Here is a 16,288-nt window from a genome sequence, read left to right as displayed (position 1 = left end):
CTGGGCCGTGAACTCACAATGGAGACCAAGTCTCAGACCACAAGGGGGCGTTTGTTTGCCCTCACTAAGTTGGATTGGACTGGACTGGACTAGCTATTAGTCCAATACTGTGTTTGTTCCATGATGGGACTAACATTAATGAGACTAAAGAGGACTAGCATGGACAAAACCCTTCACTAAGAGGTCTTAGCGAGACCCCCCAATAACCATGGGACTAGCTAAGACTATCCTCTCTTTCTCGTCCTCGTCATGCTCAACGACCACTCTCGACAGACTCCTCGTCATCTCCGGTCACCTAGATCAATCATTAACTTTCCGACTCTCTTTCAGATCCATTTCACAACCAACTTTCATACAAAATATACCAAATTGAAGCTATGAGTGACAAGATTACGATTTTACCTGAATCGAGGCCAAAATGTGGTCGAATGTGGCTAGAAAATGGCCTGGAAGTCTCAGCCTGTTTGGGCTTCTTCAAATCCATGACAGATTCGAGCATTCAAAGCTAAGATCTCGGTCCAGGGATGGTGATGAATTTTTTGGCGATGCTAACTTCATCCAATTTAACGAGGAAATGGTAGGAAAAAATGAAGAAAAAGATAAGATCATAATAAAATATTAATAATTTATATATTAAATAATATAATAGTATAATTTGTCATTATCCAGCTTCTTAGTCCAATACTGCACCAAACGCTTCACTAAGTTAGTCCAGTTTAGTCTAGTCTAAGCCAGTCCAGCTTAGTCCTTGAAGCTAATCCAGTCCGAGATAGTCCGGCGCAACAAACGCCCCCCAAGTCCACATTCGCTGCAAATTCGATCTTTTTGGAATGATCTTTTCAATCAAGTTTGTCAATTGTTCCTGATGCATCATCATCTTTTCCGTACGGTTTTTATGCTCCTTTGGTCTGAATTTCCATGTTCTCATATGCTACTTCAGCTTCTCTCCTCCATTCTCGGAATAAAAATGTGATGACTTTAGAAGGGTAGAGGATATCGATGTATTGGCTTTTGTTAGGGGTGAGGAGGTTGGTTAGGGTGCACAGACATAATTGATTTTTGTCATTGTGATAAAGCGTCATCTGCATGTATTGACTTTTGTTAGAGAGAAAAAAATTTGCTATACCTAGAGTTTGGTTGTATTCTACCTTTGTACAAATGGTTTTTTGATCTCCATTTCGTTGGAGGAGGTAATGGTTTCAAAATCTTGTGGGACAAGAGGTTGTTATATTGAATTTAAGAGACATTTAGATTTCATGCCAACCACATGTATTTACTCACATGCGAAATCATTTGGATTCTTCCATTTATTAACACATGAAAATAAAATTTACGTGACTCTTACTATATACAATTTAACACCAAAAGGTCAAGAAGTAGATTAATTGAGGAATAATGAAGTGTAGATTAATTGAGGAATAATTGATCTCCTCCTTGTTCTGTCTTTTTTGAAAAGCAATAAAGTGTAAAGTTGCATAACTAATAAATTTAAAATTAAAAAATATATAAGAAAATCAATCTTTTTACATCAATAATGTTAGAGACACAAACTTATTAGACCAACTATATATAGCAATTTCTTATTTAGTACAAATAAATAAGTTTCAAAGTAATGATATAAGACATAAAACTAATAAAATGCCGACACATTAATTGACGTTTAAAAGTCAATTCGCGCATTTGAGCGCGTACCGAGAAGCTAGTTATAAAGAAGATTACTTTGTTCTTTTGACTTAGTCGGAAATATTCCTATCCTATTGGGATTTAACAAGAAAGCCTAGAAGGATTAGGATAAAGTGGCAAGTGGCAACGTACAAAATCCTAAGGACAATGGTTTTATTGTCCTTTTGTTCCCAAAAAAATTAAAAATTATAAAAAAAAAATAAAAAAAAACCCTAAAAAAATCAGACATTGGTTAAAATAGGATATTTCGTTGCCTCTCCCTTCCTACTAAAAACTAAAAAGACCACATTCGGACGCATCAATCCATTCAATCTTCTCAAAGTTTGAAGCTTTTGAGCAAGAACCCTCCTTCCTTTCCCAATCCCCCGATTTCCCAGTTCTGCAATTTCTCCATTGTTTCACTCCAGGCTACCTGAACCTTTCAATCTTCGACTCTCCTGTTCTGAAAGAAAAGAGGTAACTTTTTGGTCAATTATTTGTGGGTTTTTGGTTTTAGATGTTGATCGATCGTGGGTTTTATGGAAAATTAGTTATTGTTGGTGTTTTTGTGATCTGATTGTGTAAATCGTATCGGGTTTTCGGTTGTATGTGAATTGCAAGTTTTGATTTTTCATGGCGCCTAAATCGTGTTTAGAATCAGCTTGAATGAATGCAATTTCTGATGCAAAAAAATGCCTGCGTAATTATAAACTGTATCGTCGTCCGAATAGCTAGCTCTTGTACGAATTTTTGTGCCCTTTTCGTAGGTTTTCGTTGAAATATCTCAGTCCTGTGCTTTTGTTTTTGGCAGTTTTGTTGGGTTGATCGGATTTGATGGATACCAATAAGTGGAGGCCTTCTCAAGTTGGAGAGGCCGCCATGGATGCCGGCGATTGGAGGAGTCAGCTGCAGGCTGATTCAAGGCAAAGAATTGTCAACAAGATGTAAGTGTTTTTCTTTGTCGATTTTTTTTTTGTTTCAAGCGGTAGTCTAATTTAGCGTAATCTAATCTAAACTATGGCGAGAGGGGTTCAAACTTAAAACATATTTTAGTGGATTGTCTACGAATCCAGTTTTGCTATTATGAATGCTACCCCCGTTTTGGTAGTCAGTAACTGATGTTGGTTTTATTGCATGTATAGAATGGATACGTTGAAGAGGCATCTTCCCTTCAACGGACAAGATGGATTACGGGAACTCAGTGAAATTGCTGTAAGGTTTGAGGAAAAGATTTATACTGCAGCCACAAGCCAGGTGCTTCCATAATACCATAGTTCTTATTTCTTATGGTGCATGAAATGTTTGCGTACTTAATAGTTACCTATCTATTACATATATGACTTCTTAAAATAACGTTGTCTATGTTTGAACTTTCTTCATATTTTGGATAGAACTGTATTCTAAGTTTAGCTTGGATTTTATTTTTATTTTTGTAGTCGGATTATCTACGGAAAATTTCTCAGAAGATGCTCACAATGGAGACCAAGTCTCAGAATTTAACGGGCAATCCTTTACAATCTAACTCTGCTGGTAATGCTTTTTTTTTTTTTTTTTTTTTTTTTCTTTCTCATTTTTAACCCTCGTGTTCAAATTTCATTTTATGTGCAAACATTGACATATATATCTCTCTATATTTTGTAGCTTCTCTAGATTCCTCATCTCAGACTGGATATGCAGATGGGGGTGATTGGCAAGAGGAGGTCTACCAAAAAGTAAGATGTCCTGACTTCTTGTCCATTTGATGGCTTTCACATACAACATCTAAATATAAAAATACAAACTATTTGGCGTGGGGGTGGGAATAGAGCTACTGGAAAATAATTATACTAATGCCAAAATTGCCTTGAATGGGGATTTTGAAGAATTAGATGCTAGTTAAGATTCCTTGTGGGGCAGCTTTGTTAAGCAACCATCGGTTGGGAGTTAATTAAAACTTGCTTCACTAGATACAAGCATACATGAATTCATGCTGTCTGAATTCATGGTTGCATGCATGGGCTCTTTTCCATTGGCATTGATGTTATGATGGTATCGGCAAGCATGTAGATGCAGCAAAGTTCTTTCTAATCATCTTTGTATTTATAACTTTCATTTGCAGATCAAAGTCATGAAGGAAAAGTACTTACCCGAACTGAGTGAAATATATCAGAAAATTGATACTAAACTTCAGCAGGTATGTAATCAATTCATTTTTTTTCCTTCTCTCATAATTTGTTGCTTGAACTTTTAGCAATAAGCGGGGCTTTCCCTGCTACGTTATTGTGGTGCTGCTCTTTGATAGATTCTACCTGGATCTCCCTTTTAATTATTGTACCCATGTAGACCGTCTACATGGGATTGTTACCTCACCAATAATGCTAATAAGATTTCGCAACAAAGTTGTTACTCCTTATATTGCCTTCTTTTGCTTACTGACGTCTGTTCTTTCTGTTTGCCAGAACGATTCTCTTCCCCAACAACCAAAGTCAGAGCAGCTTGAGAAGCTAAAAATGTTCAAAACCATGTTAGAGCGCCTCATATCAATCTTACAGGTTTCCAAGAGTAACATTTCACCTGGTTTGAAAGACAAGTTGGGTTTATATGAGAAGCATATAGTAAATTTTATTAATACAAATAGACCGAGGAAGCAAGGTCCTCCACTGCAACAAGGGCAGCTGCCCCCACCCCATATGTAAAGTGGATTGCACCGTTGTCGAAAGGCTGGCGAGCTTCAACAAAACGAAGAAATCACAACCGCAACCGCAAAATGAATGGACCGCATTTTGAAAGATTTCTAGCTATTTGTCAATAGTTATTTGTGTGTTTGGAACAGTAGCTATGTTTGTTTATATTTATTGTATTACTGTGGGAATGATTTATCATCAGTTTTATATGGTTGAAATAGAGGAGCTCTCTCTCTCTCTCTCTCTCTCGTATTAGTATACTGCAGCCCCAACCCAGGTACTTCCATAATCCTGGGCCGTGACTTCCCAATGGAGACCAAGTCTCAGACCACAAGGACCCCTCCAACCTGAAAGGACGTCGTGTTTGCGCATCACGTCTTTTCTATCAAGTTTGTCAATTGTTCAAGATGCATCATCATCTTTTCCATATGGTTTTTATGCTTCTTTGGTCTGAATTTCCATGTTCTCACAGCCTCATATGCTACTTCGGCCTGGTTTAGTACTGAAGTGATTCTGAAAAAAACTAGGAGCTGTTTTGATGTTTGGTAAACATTCAGCTTTAGTTTTTTTTCATAGTTTTGGGTGAAAAAAGCCAAAAATAAGAAGTTGCAAAACGCAGCTTTGAAAAACCGGCTTTTTTTACATCTGTTTTACATAAAAGTTTACCAAATACTAAAATATTGTTTTTTTTTTTCCAAAGCACTTTTACAAAAAAGTTTACCAAACAATCTGCTGTTTTATTTCACAACTGCTTATTCTCACAACACAGCAGAATCAGCTTTTTTTCAAAGCACAACAATACCAAACCAGCCCTTCAGCTTCTCTCCTCCATTCTCTGAATACAAATGTGATGACTTTAAAAGGGTAGAGGATATCAATGTATTGGCTTTTGTTAGGGGTGAGGAGGTTGGTTAGGGTGCATAGACATAATTGATTTTCGTCACTGTGATAAAACGTCATCTGCATGTATTGGCTTTTGTTAGAGAGAAAAAAAATTGCTATACCTAGAGTTTGGTTGTACTCTACCATTGTACTAATGGTTTTTTGATCTCCATTTCATTGGAGGAGGTAATGGTTTCAAAATCTCGTGGGACAAGAGGTTGTTATATTGAACTAAAGAGACATTTAGATTTCATGTCAACCACATGTATTTACTCACATGCGAAATCATTTGGATTCTTCCATTTATTAACACATGAAAATAAAAGTTACGCGGCTCTTACTATATGCAATTTAATACCAAAAAGGTTAAGAAGTAGATTAATTGAGGAATAATGAAGTGTAGATTAATTGAGGAATAATTGATCTCCTCCTTGTTTTGTCTTCTTTGAAAAGCAATAAAGTGTAAAGTTATATAACTAATAAATTTAAAATTAAAAAAAAATATAAAAAACTCAGTCTTTTTACCTCAATAATGTTCGAGACACAAACTTATTTGACCAACTATATATAGCAATTTCTTATTTAGTACAAATAAATAAGTTTCAAAATGATGATATAAGACATAAAACTAATGAAATGTCGACACATTTATTGACGTTTAAAAATCAATTCGTGCATTTGAGCGCGTACCGAGAAGCTAGTTATAAAAAAGATTACTTTGTTCTTTTGACTTAATCGGAAATATTCCTATCCTATTGGGATTTGACAAGAAAGCCTAGAAGGATTAGGATAAAGTGGCAAGTGGCAACGTACAAAATCCCAAGGACAATGGTTTTATTGTCCTTTTGTCCCCAAAAAAATTCAAAATAAAAGAAAAAAAAAAAACCTAAAAAAATCAGACATTGGTTAAAATAGGATATTTCGTTGCCTCTCCCTTCCTACTAAAAACTAAAAAGACCACATTCGGACGCATCAATCCATTCAATCTTCTCAAAGCTTGAAGCCTTTGAGCAAGAACCCTCCTTCCTTTCCCAATCCCCCGATTTCCCAGTTCTGCAATTTCTCCATTGATTCACTCCAGGCTACCTGAACCTTTCAATCTTCGACTCTCCTGTTCTGAAAGAAAAGAGGTAACTTTTTGGTCAATTATTTGTGGGTTTTTGGTATTAGATGTTGATCGATCGTGGGTTTTGTGGAAAATTAGTTATTGTTGGTGTTTTGGTGATCTGATTGTGTAAATCGTATCGGGTTTTCGGTTGTATGTGAATTGCAAGTTTTGATTTTTCATGGCGCCTAAATCGTGTTTAGAATCAGCTTGAATGAATGCAATTTCTGATGCAAAAAAAATGCCTGCGTAATTATAAACTGTATCGTCGTCCGAATAGCTAGCTCTTGTACACGAATTTTTGTGCCCTTTTCGTAGGTTTTCGTTGAAATAGCTCAGTCCTGTGCTTTTGTTTTTGGCAGTTTTGTTGGGTTGATCGGATTTGATGGATACCAATAAGTGGAGGCCTTCTCAAGTTGGAGAGGCCGCCATGGATGCTGGCGATTGGAGGAGTCAGCTGCAGGCTGATTCAAGGCAAAGAATTGTCAACAAGATGTAAGTGTTTTTCTTTGTCGATTTTTTTTTGTTTCAAGCGGTAGTCTAATTTAGCATAATCTAATCTAAACTATGGCGAGAGGGGTTCAAACTTAAAACATATTTTAGTGGATTGTATACGAATCCAGTTTTGCTATTATGAATGCTACCCCCGTTTTGGTAGTCAGTAACTGATGTTGGTTTTATTGCATGTATAGAATGGATACATTGAAGAGGCATCTTCCCTTCAACGGACAAGATGGATTGCAGGAACTCAGCAAAATTGCTGTAAGGTTTGAGGAAAAGATTTATACTGCAGCCACAAGCCAGGTGCTTCCATAATACCAGAGTTCTTATTTCTTATGGTGCATGAAATGTTTGCGTACTGAAATACTTACCTATCTATTACATATATGAATTCTTAAAATAATGTTGTCTATGTTTGAACTTTCTTCATATTTTGGATAGAACTGTATTCTAAGTTTAGCTTGGATTTTATTTTTATTTTTGTAGTCGGATTATCTACGGAAAATTTCTCTGAAGATGCTCACAATGGAGACCAAGTCTCAGAATTCAACGGGCAATCCTTTACAATCTAACTCTGCTGGTAACAGCAACAGGCCCCCTGATCCAGGTAAAAACAACTATTGAAAACTGCCCTTTTCTCTCCCTGCTAGCTTTCTTCTTGGTGGTTAATTTATTGCGAGAAACGTTCTTTCTTTTTCTTAATTATTCCTGCATTTCTTAACTGAGATGATTCGTTCTTGATATCTTTATTCGCTCGTATTTAATGGGTCAAATGATCATTACAAATGACATTTATTGTATTCTTGTTTTGACGCTTGTTTATGTGGTGTTTATTCTTGCTATTTTACTTGAATAGGGTCTTTTGGTATGCAACCCCAAGTCCCCAATCAAGGTATGCAACCCCAAGTCCCCAATCATGGGCAATCACTCTCTATGCCGTTGCCAGCTAATCAATCTCAAGGACGCCAACCACTTTTATCACAGAACATTCAGAATAACATTCCGCCTTCTGGAGTTCAAAGTTCATCTGGCTTATCATCCGCACTACCTCCTTCTTCCGGTTTAACCCAGACTCCTATCCCAAGTATTGTTGGACAAAACCCAAACATGCAAAATATGTCCGGAAGTTCACAGAATTCATTAGGGAATTCCATGGGCCAGGGGGTACCCTCCAATGTCTTTACTAATTCTCAAAGGCAAATGCCAGGAAGGCAACAGGTAGTTCCCCAACAGCAGCAGCCGCAGCAATCCCAGAATTCCCAGAATTCCCAGCAGTATATATACCATCAACAGATGCAACATTCGCTTTTGAAGCCAAAATATCAGCAGGGAAATATGCCACAACTTGTGCAACAGCAACAGCAGCAGAACCTTTTACAATCGACTCCGTTGCAGTCTTCCCAGCAATCTGTTATGCCAACATCATCTGTTATGCAGACTTCGGTGCAACCATCTCTCTCGAGTCTTCAGCAGAATCAACAATCTGCTATGCAACAGTCATCACAACCCATGCTTCAGCAGCATTCACAGCCAGTTCTCAGGCAGCAACAGCAGCCTCAACAGGCAGCTGTTCATCAACAGCAAACACCAATGGCACAACAGCCAATATTACCCCCGCAGCAGCAGCAGCCGCCGCTTATGGTGCAACAGCCAACTGCTTCAAACTTGTCCCAGAATCAGATGATTGGACAACAAAATAATGTTGGGGATATGCAGCAGCAGCAACAACAGAGGTTACTAAACCAGCAGAATAATCTTTTAAACCTTCAACAACAGCAACAGCAACAGCAGCAGCAGCAGCAGCAGCAGTTAATGGCTCAGCAAAGCAACCTTTCTAATATCCATCAGCAACAATTGGGCCCGCAGAGTAATGTTACTGGGTTACAGCAACAGCAGCAAAACAACCTTTCAAATATGCATCAGCAGCAGTTGGGCTCTCGGAGTAATGTTACCGGATTACAGCAACAGCAGCACCTTGGAACTCAAAGTGGTAATTCTAGTATGCAACCAAATCAGCACTCTGTACACTTGTTGCAACAATCCAAGGTTCAGGTGCAGCAGCAACAACATCAGAATGCATCTAACATGTTACCGACTCAAGGACAGCAGTCACAACCGCAAGCATCACAGCAACAAATGATGTCACAGATTCAACCACAGCCTGCACAGATGCAACAAATGGGTTTGCAACCGCAGTCAAATCCACTGCAACGAGATATGCAGCAAAGGCTTCAAGCATCAGGTCAGATATCAGGAACCATGCTTCAAGCTCAAAACGTAATGGATCAGCAAAAGCAGTTATATCAATCTCAGAGACCCCTCCCTGAGACATCATCGAGTACGATTTTTGCACTTATGCACTTTCCTGATTTTATGCATGTGCTTTCATGATATCTGGATTATCATAGGTGCACGTTTTGGATGGAATCTTATTTTACTTTTGTACTATGTGATTTGGGTCTGTTTATCATATTGTATTATAGGTAATACTGTCATTTTTATGTCATTAATCTGATTTTGTTATGAAAATGGTCTTTTATTATATGTTTTTATGGGGCACACTTTTTTTTGGATGACTTTGGTAAATATATTATTTTGTTGTGGTTGCCAGATGTAGGTGTCTAGACTCTCTATGGAAGTAGTCTAATTTTGGAATTTTATCTTTACCATATATGACTTCTTGTATTAAAATGTAACATGGATGTGCATTGGACTTGGTCAATATAAATTTTTATGCCTGGCTATCTTGCCAATTAGGTGTGTCCCATCTTCCCACCACATGTTCGTTGTCACCATCAATTTTAAACAGATGCATCATACCTCTCTGTCAAACATGAGGATTTCTGTTCTTTTCCAGTACTTCAGCATCTAACCATCACGGAATGGAGAACCAGAGTCCTATGCAAATATCTGGTCACATTAAACTATAGAGCTAAAGCAAGCCTTGGTCTTTCTTGATTTCTTGCTTTTCTTTTTAGAGGTTGATATGTGTAGTGATAGTGGACATAAAATTTTGTGATTTATATTTGGTAATTGGATTTATATAAAAGGAACAGAGTTAGTCTTGTATGTTGCAGCACAGGGGAGGGGAGTTAAAAAGCTAAATCCCAAACTGAAAGAAAAATAAATTCAAAGTTAGTCTTGTATTCTGAATATCCATAGGCTGAACTAGGGTTGAGTAATAGAGATTGACGTGGTTATATAATCTAAAAGTAAAATCCCACAAGGAAATTAAATAATTATAGCAAATAATAATCCACAAGGATAAGGAAATAGTTATTAAACCCGACTAAGAGAAATAGTTAGTCTTATATATATATATATATATATAAGAGAATAGAATATATATATATATATATTTATATATAAATAGCCTAGTTTCGAGTTTTGTGCCTACGCCTCAAATTAGGTATACGGACCACCTTAGTTACCATAAGTTTACCTTTCACCTCTTGTGCTTAATTTTTACAATCAGAGTTCTTTCGAGTGGTTTACTGGTGAAAGCTGAAGCTTCTGTCGCCTTTGATTTTAGTTTTTGTATCTTTGTCTTTTTCATGAGCTGTGGTGATAGAGACGCTGTTCTGACATAATGTTAACCCATTTCCTCTTGATAACTCCACAATTACTTTTAAACAAAGAAATAGAAACCTTTGAAGTCTTCCCATAAAAAAGTAATTGCCCTCATAAGCAGAAAGTAGGAGCAAAATTGCACCTGAAGTGCCTTTCATACCTTTGGGTTTTTACTTTTTATTCTTCAATTTTGCTTCTATTGGTTTATAGATAAAGTGCTTTCGGTGGACTACTGTGTTTACTAAATGTCACTGCCCATGGATATATTTTCCCCAATCTAGTGCATGCATGGTCCTGTTCCACTGGCTCATGAAGCTTCTTGTCTGTTCTTAGATTGCTTATGATGTATGGAATGATATTTATATTTGTTTTACAAAAAATACATTTCAACTGTTTGGGAAGGATAATTTTCCATATCAATGTTCTGCATGCAATGCTTATTTTGTTTCTTTCTCATTTTTATCCCTCGTGTTCAAATTTCATTTTATGTGCAAACATTGACATATATCTCTTTTATGTTTTGTAGCTTCTCTAGATTCCTCAGCTCAGACTGGACATGCAAATGGCGGTGATTGGCAAGAGGAGGTCTATCAAAAAGTAAAATGTCCTTACTTCTTGTCCATTTGATGGCTTTCACATACAACATCTAAATATAAAAATACAAATTATTTGGCGTGGTGGTGGGAATAGAGCTACTGGAAAATAATTATACTAATGCCAAAGTTGCCTTGAATGGGGATTTTGAAGAATTACATGCTAGTTAAGATTCCTTGCGGGGCAGCTTTGTTAAGCTACCATCGGTTGGAAGTTAATTAAAACTTTCTTCATTAGATACAAGCATACATGAATTCATGCTGTCTGAATTCATGGTTGCATGCACGGGCTCATTTCCATTGGCATTAATGTCATGATGGTGTTGGCAAGCTTGTAGCTGCGGCAAAGTTCTTTCTAATCATCTTTGTATTTATAACTTTTATTTGCAGATCAAAGTCATGAAGGAAAAGTACTTACCCGAACTAAGTGAAATGTATCACAAAATTGCTACTAAACTTCAGCAGGTATGTAATCAATTCAATTTTTTCTTCTCTCATAATTTGTTGCTTGAACTTTTAGCAATAAGCAGGGCTTTCCCTGCTAGGTTATTGTGGTGCTGCTCTTTGATAGATTCTACCTTGATCTCCCTTTTAATTATTGTACCCATGTAGACCGTCTACATGGGATTGTTACCTCACCAATAATGCTAATAAGATTTCGCTACAAAGTTGTTACTCCTTATATTGCCATTCTTTTGCTTACTGACGTCTGTTCTTTCTGTTTGCCAGCACGATTCTCTTCCACAACAACCAAAGTCAGAGCAGCTTGAGAAGCTAAAAATGTTCAAAACCATGTTAGAGCGCCTCATATCAATCTTACAGGTTTCCAAGAGTAACATTTCACCTGGTTTGAAAGATAAGTTGGGTTTATATGAGAAGCAGATAGTAAATTTTATTAATACAAATAGACCGAGGAAGCAAGGTCCTCCTCTGCAACAAGGGCAGCTCCCCCCACCTCATTTGCACTCCATGCAGCAGCCGCAGTCTCAAATTCCTCAAGTGCAGTCTCATGAAAATCAAATGAACCCGCAGTTGCAAACAATGAATTTACAAGGTTCTGTGCCAACAATGCAGCAGAACAATATGACAAGTTTGCAGCAAAATTCAATGTCTTCGATATCTGGGGTTTCAACAGCACAGCAGAACATGATGAATTCATTGCAGCCGATTACAAATTTGGATTCAGGACAGGGAAATGCACTGAACTCTTTGCAGCAAGTTCCGGTGGGATCTATCCAACAAACTCCTGTCAGTGCTCCCCAGCTAGCTAACATGAATGGTTTGTCATCACAGAGTGGGGTTAGTATGCTTCAGCCAAATATTAACTCCCTTCAGTCAAATTCTGGTATGCTTCAACACCAGCAATTAAAACAGCAGGAACAGCAAATGCTTCAGAATCAACTGAAGCAGCAGCAGTATCAACAGCGAATGCAGCAGCAACTGATGCAGAAGCAGCTGCAACAGCAACAGCAACAGCAGCAGCAGCAACCGCAGCAACAGTTGCAGCAAGCAAAGCAGCAGCTTCCGGCGCAGATGCAGGCGAACCAACACCAAATGCCACAGCTTCATCAAATGAATGATGCAAATGACTTGAAGATGAGACAGGGGATGGGTGTTAAGCCAGGGGTTTTTCAGCAACATATGTCCTCAGGCCAGCGTGCTTATCCTCATCAGCAGTTGAAATCAGGATCTCCATTTCCTATTCCTTCATCAAACCAACTCCTTCAGGCCGCATCTCCTCAAATTTCGCAACATTCTTCTCCCCAAGTTGACCAGCAGAATCTACTGACTCACCCGAAAGCTGGAACACCATTGCAAACTGCCGGTTCACCTTTTGTCATCCCATCTCCTTCAACTCCCATGGCTCCATCCCCCATGCCAGGGGATTCTGAGAAACCTTCCTCACTACCAATTGGTGGGAATATCGGACATCAACAAGCAGCTGGGGTGGGAGCACCAGTCCAGTCCCTTGCAATTGGCACCCCTGGGATATCGGCATCTCCTTTGCTTGCTGAATTTAGTGTACCAGATGCTACTCATGTTAATGCTTTGTCAACTATTTCTGGCAAGTCGAGTGTTACTGAGCAGCCCCTTGAACGCTTGATTAAGGCGGTTAGTAAAGTGGTTCTTATTACATATTTCTCTTTTTGAGTACTGTAATGATGTTTCAGTGCTTGCCATCTAAGTTTGTCTTTTCCTTCCCTCACTTGTGCTTAAATTAAATTTCTGTATTTTGAACTTGCAGGTGAAATCGATGTCGCCTAATGCATTGAGTGCATCTGTCAGTGACATTGGCTCAGTTGTTAGTATGATTGATAGGATAGCAGGGTCAGCCCCAGGTAATGGATCTAGAGCTGCAGTCGGTGAGGATTTGGTTGCGATGACAAAGTGTCGTCTGCAAGCAAGAAACGTTATGACTCATGATGGATCAAATGGGACTAGGAAGATGAGGCGCTACGCTAGTGCCATGCCCTTAAATGTTGTGTCTTCAGCTGGCAGTATGAATGATAGTTTCAAGCAGTTGATCAATTCAGAGACATCTGACCTGGAGTCAACTGCAACATCTCGTATCAAGAGGCCTAGGGTTGAGGTATTAATCATTTTTTTTTTTACTCACTAGAAATTACAGCTGCTCTAACTTTAGGCAAACTTAAAATAATTAAAGTTTCACATTAAAAATGTATATTTCCAGCAAGACTTCAAAGCTAGTTGTTTTGCTGTGCACCTACACATACACTTGATGTGACTGGAGTGCTTTGGCAATTGGTACATTCTGAGGGGCATTCGGCTGCGAGTTAACTGTTCAAGATGCTAACTTTTGTTAATGATTATTTTTTTGGGGTGTATGCATGTCACTGTCTGTCCATTGCTGATTTGGACTGAATGTTGCTTATTTAAAGAATTCCTTTTTCGGAGCTTTTCAATGTCTGACAAAAAAGGGCTTTTCCTGCTTCTTCATTGGACATAAGTGTGCGGCTTATCTTGCAGGCTAATCATGCTCTTCTGGAAGAAATAAGAGAAATAAATCGGCTGCTTATCGACACAGTTGTTGATATCAGTGATGAAGATGTTGACCCTAGTGCAGCCGCTGCTGAAGGGGGTGAGGGGACTCTTGTCAAGTGCTCTTTTGATGCTGTGGCTCTCAGTCCAAGCTTGAAATCGCAGTATGCTTCAGCACAAATGGTAGGCTCTCAAATGTTAATGCCATGAATTTTTACATTTCTTCAAAATATTAAATGTATTGTATTTACTTGGCTTTTAATATTTTGCAGTCACCAATTCAGCCATTAAGACTACTTGTTCCCACAAATTACCCCAACTGCTCTCCAATACTCTTGGACAAGTTTCCAGTTGAAGTCAGGTGAGAAAATAAGGATTCTGACTTTAGATGTTGCTGCTGTTACATAAACTAAGGGCTGGTTTGGTATTGCTGTGCTTTGAAAAAAAGATGCTTCTGCTGTGTTGTGAGAATAAGCAACTGTGAAATAAAATAGTAGAGTGTTTGGTAAGCTTTTTTGTAAAAGTGCTTTTGAAAAAAAAAAAAAAAACAGTATTATAGTGTTTGGTAAACTTTTATGTAAAAAAAATGCGAAAAAAAACCGGTTTTTCAAAGTTGGGTTTTGCAACTTCTTGTTTTTGGTTTTTTTTCACCCAAAACTGTGAAAAAAAGCTGAAGCTGAATGTTTACCAAACACAAAAACAGCTCCCAGCTTTTCTTAATACCAGCTTTTTTCATAATCACTTCATTACCAAACTAGGCCTAAGGGACCTGGCATTTCCTACTGCGCATCCTGGTGAAATCCTATTTCAAATGTTATCTTTTCTCGATGAAAAAAAAGCTCATTAGATGCATGCTCTGTTTCCCAATTCAATTTATATCGTGTCTCACTAGAAGATGTGGTGCCATGACGATGAGGCAGAATGTCTCAATTATTTTTTCATTCTCTTAGAGTTTTATGTACTCATTTTGGTTTCACGTGTTAAATTTAAAAGCCTAAATTTGACTGTAAATGTTCTACTTTTACAGTAAAGAGTATGAAGATCTTTCTGTGAAGGCCAAATCGATGTTTAGCATATCTCTACGAAGCATTTCACAGCCCATGTCCCTTGGGGAGATAGCAAGGACTTGGGATGTTTGTGCACGTGCAGTTATTTCTGAGCATGCGCAGCAAAGCGGTGGAGGAAGTTTCAGCTCAAAGTACGGGACATGGGAGAACTGCTTGAGCGCTGCTTGATCGATCCTGTATTTATCCCTGAACAAAGGTATTCCGAGGATTGTTGTGATAACGGCGGTGATATTTCGCTGTGATGTTTGAAGCAGTTTTTTGATAGTCTATAGGCAGACGTGTATAGGAGGAACTTACCTTAGTCCGTTGTGGGAAATAATCTTGGGGGATTTATTTAACTTCTTGTTGGTTTTTGTTGAAAATGCGGCCTCAAGCCGCTTTGTGACGTCTGTTTGTAAAGAGTACTGTGTCAATATTTTCCTTGGGTTGTTTATAAGATGGGGATATCCAAGTAAAGAGTAATTGAGCTTGGCGGAGTCTGGTGAGATCAAAATACATGGAGTCATATGTTTTTGTTAAAAAAACCTCTATGAATGATGTGGTCGAACTCATGTGATGAGAAGAGCTAGCAGTAGTAATGCATGTTGCACACTCAACGTATTTTGACACCTTGATCAATGTGGGTCTCACAATGGATCCCACACTCATCTACCTCTCATAGCACATCAGCTACGAGAGGTTCTTGGGTACGGCACCTCCAATCCGAGTGGAGAGATTTTTCAATGTGATCGAAAGATGGGGTGGTGTTAAAAAAATTAATAACTTAAAAAATACAATTTTTCATCGCTTATATAAAAATACGTGATGTACCATTCGTGATCCAATCACAATGAAAGATTTCTCATCCATATGGTGTGAGGGGAGGGCGATCAAAAGTGGTCAGGATAGCATGACAAATTAGGGGGGTGTGGGGTAGAGAATGATTTTTCGTGTATGGATCTGTAGGGGTGAGGTGGTCCGGAAATCAAACCTTGGAATTTCCCATCAATACTAATACTCCTTATGCAATCACATTTGGTAGAGTCTCACATCGGAGATAGAACAAAATAATACACAGTGAGGGAGAGGATTGTCGTCCTTGTATCATGGTGTGGGTTCAGACTCCGTTGGCTCTAATACTCCTAATATATCGTTTGATAAAAAAAGATATCATTGATAACATTTTTGATATAACCCAACAGATTGTATTAGGAGGTTAGGTTTGGAATAATATATCGAAAACTTTTATAATATAACCCCACACCT

General features: G+C 38.2%; 2 protein-coding genes across 2 annotated transcripts; both read left to right on the top strand.

The window, feature by feature from the left end:
• Positions 1–1,921: 1,921 nt before the first annotated feature.
• LOC137715462 (mediator of RNA polymerase II transcription subunit 15a-like) lies at positions 1,922–4,568 on the top strand. The gene is made up of 7 exons (XM_068454805.1): positions 1,922–2,139; positions 2,474–2,606; positions 2,805–2,916; positions 3,099–3,192; positions 3,304–3,374; positions 3,761–3,835; positions 4,101–4,568. The coding sequence occupies exons 2-7, from the start codon at positions 2,497–2,499 to the stop codon at positions 4,335–4,337; spliced, it is 699 nt and encodes a 232-aa protein (XP_068310906.1). The 5' UTR covers positions 1,922–2,139; positions 2,474–2,496; the 3' UTR covers positions 4,338–4,568.
• Positions 4,569–6,173: 1,605 nt separating this feature from the next.
• On the top strand, positions 6,174–15,512 carry LOC137715460 (mediator of RNA polymerase II transcription subunit 15a-like). The gene is made up of 12 exons (XM_068454802.1): positions 6,174–6,337; positions 6,675–6,807; positions 7,005–7,116; positions 7,300–7,420; positions 7,670–9,151; positions 10,910–10,980; positions 11,367–11,441; positions 11,706–13,088; positions 13,222–13,566; positions 13,965–14,159; positions 14,249–14,337; positions 15,004–15,512. The coding sequence occupies exons 2-12, from the start codon at positions 6,698–6,700 to the stop codon at positions 15,209–15,211; spliced, it is 4,191 nt and encodes a 1,396-aa protein (XP_068310903.1). The 5' UTR covers positions 6,174–6,337; positions 6,675–6,697; the 3' UTR covers positions 15,212–15,512.
• The last annotated feature ends 776 nt before the right edge of the window (positions 15,513–16,288 follow it).

The sequence above is a fragment of the Pyrus communis genome, chromosome 14, assembly GCF_963583255.1.
Source record: "Pyrus communis chromosome 14, drPyrComm1.1, whole genome shotgun sequence".
NCBI lineage: Eukaryota > Viridiplantae > Streptophyta > Magnoliopsida > Rosales > Rosaceae > Pyrus > Pyrus communis.
The sequence above is the reverse complement of the archived record's forward strand: the minus strand, read 5'-3'. Positions and strand labels throughout refer to the sequence as shown.

Excerpts from the sequence above, each read along its gene's own strand:
- LOC137715462 (XM_068454805.1), top strand. The coding sequence starts at position 2,497 with ATGGATACCAATAAGTGGAGGCCTTCTCAAGTTGGAGAGGCCGCCATG. Across the intron at positions 2,917-3,098 it reads ATACTGCAGCCACAAGCCAG|TCGGATTATCTACGGAAAAT; the intron begins GTGCTTCCATAA and ends TTATTTTTGTAG. Across the intron at positions 3,375-3,760 it reads AAGAGGAGGTCTACCAAAAA|ATCAAAGTCATGAAGGAAAA; the intron begins GTAAGATGTCCT and ends TTTCATTTGCAG.
- LOC137715460 (XM_068454802.1), top strand. The coding sequence starts at position 6,698 with ATGGATACCAATAAGTGGAGGCCTTCTCAAGTTGGAGAGGCCGCCATG. Across the intron at positions 6,808-7,004 it reads CAAAGAATTGTCAACAAGAT|AATGGATACATTGAAGAGGC; the intron begins GTAAGTGTTTTT and ends TTGCATGTATAG. Across the intron at positions 7,421-7,669 it reads CAACAGGCCCCCTGATCCAG|GGTCTTTTGGTATGCAACCC; the intron begins GTAAAAACAACT and ends TTACTTGAATAG.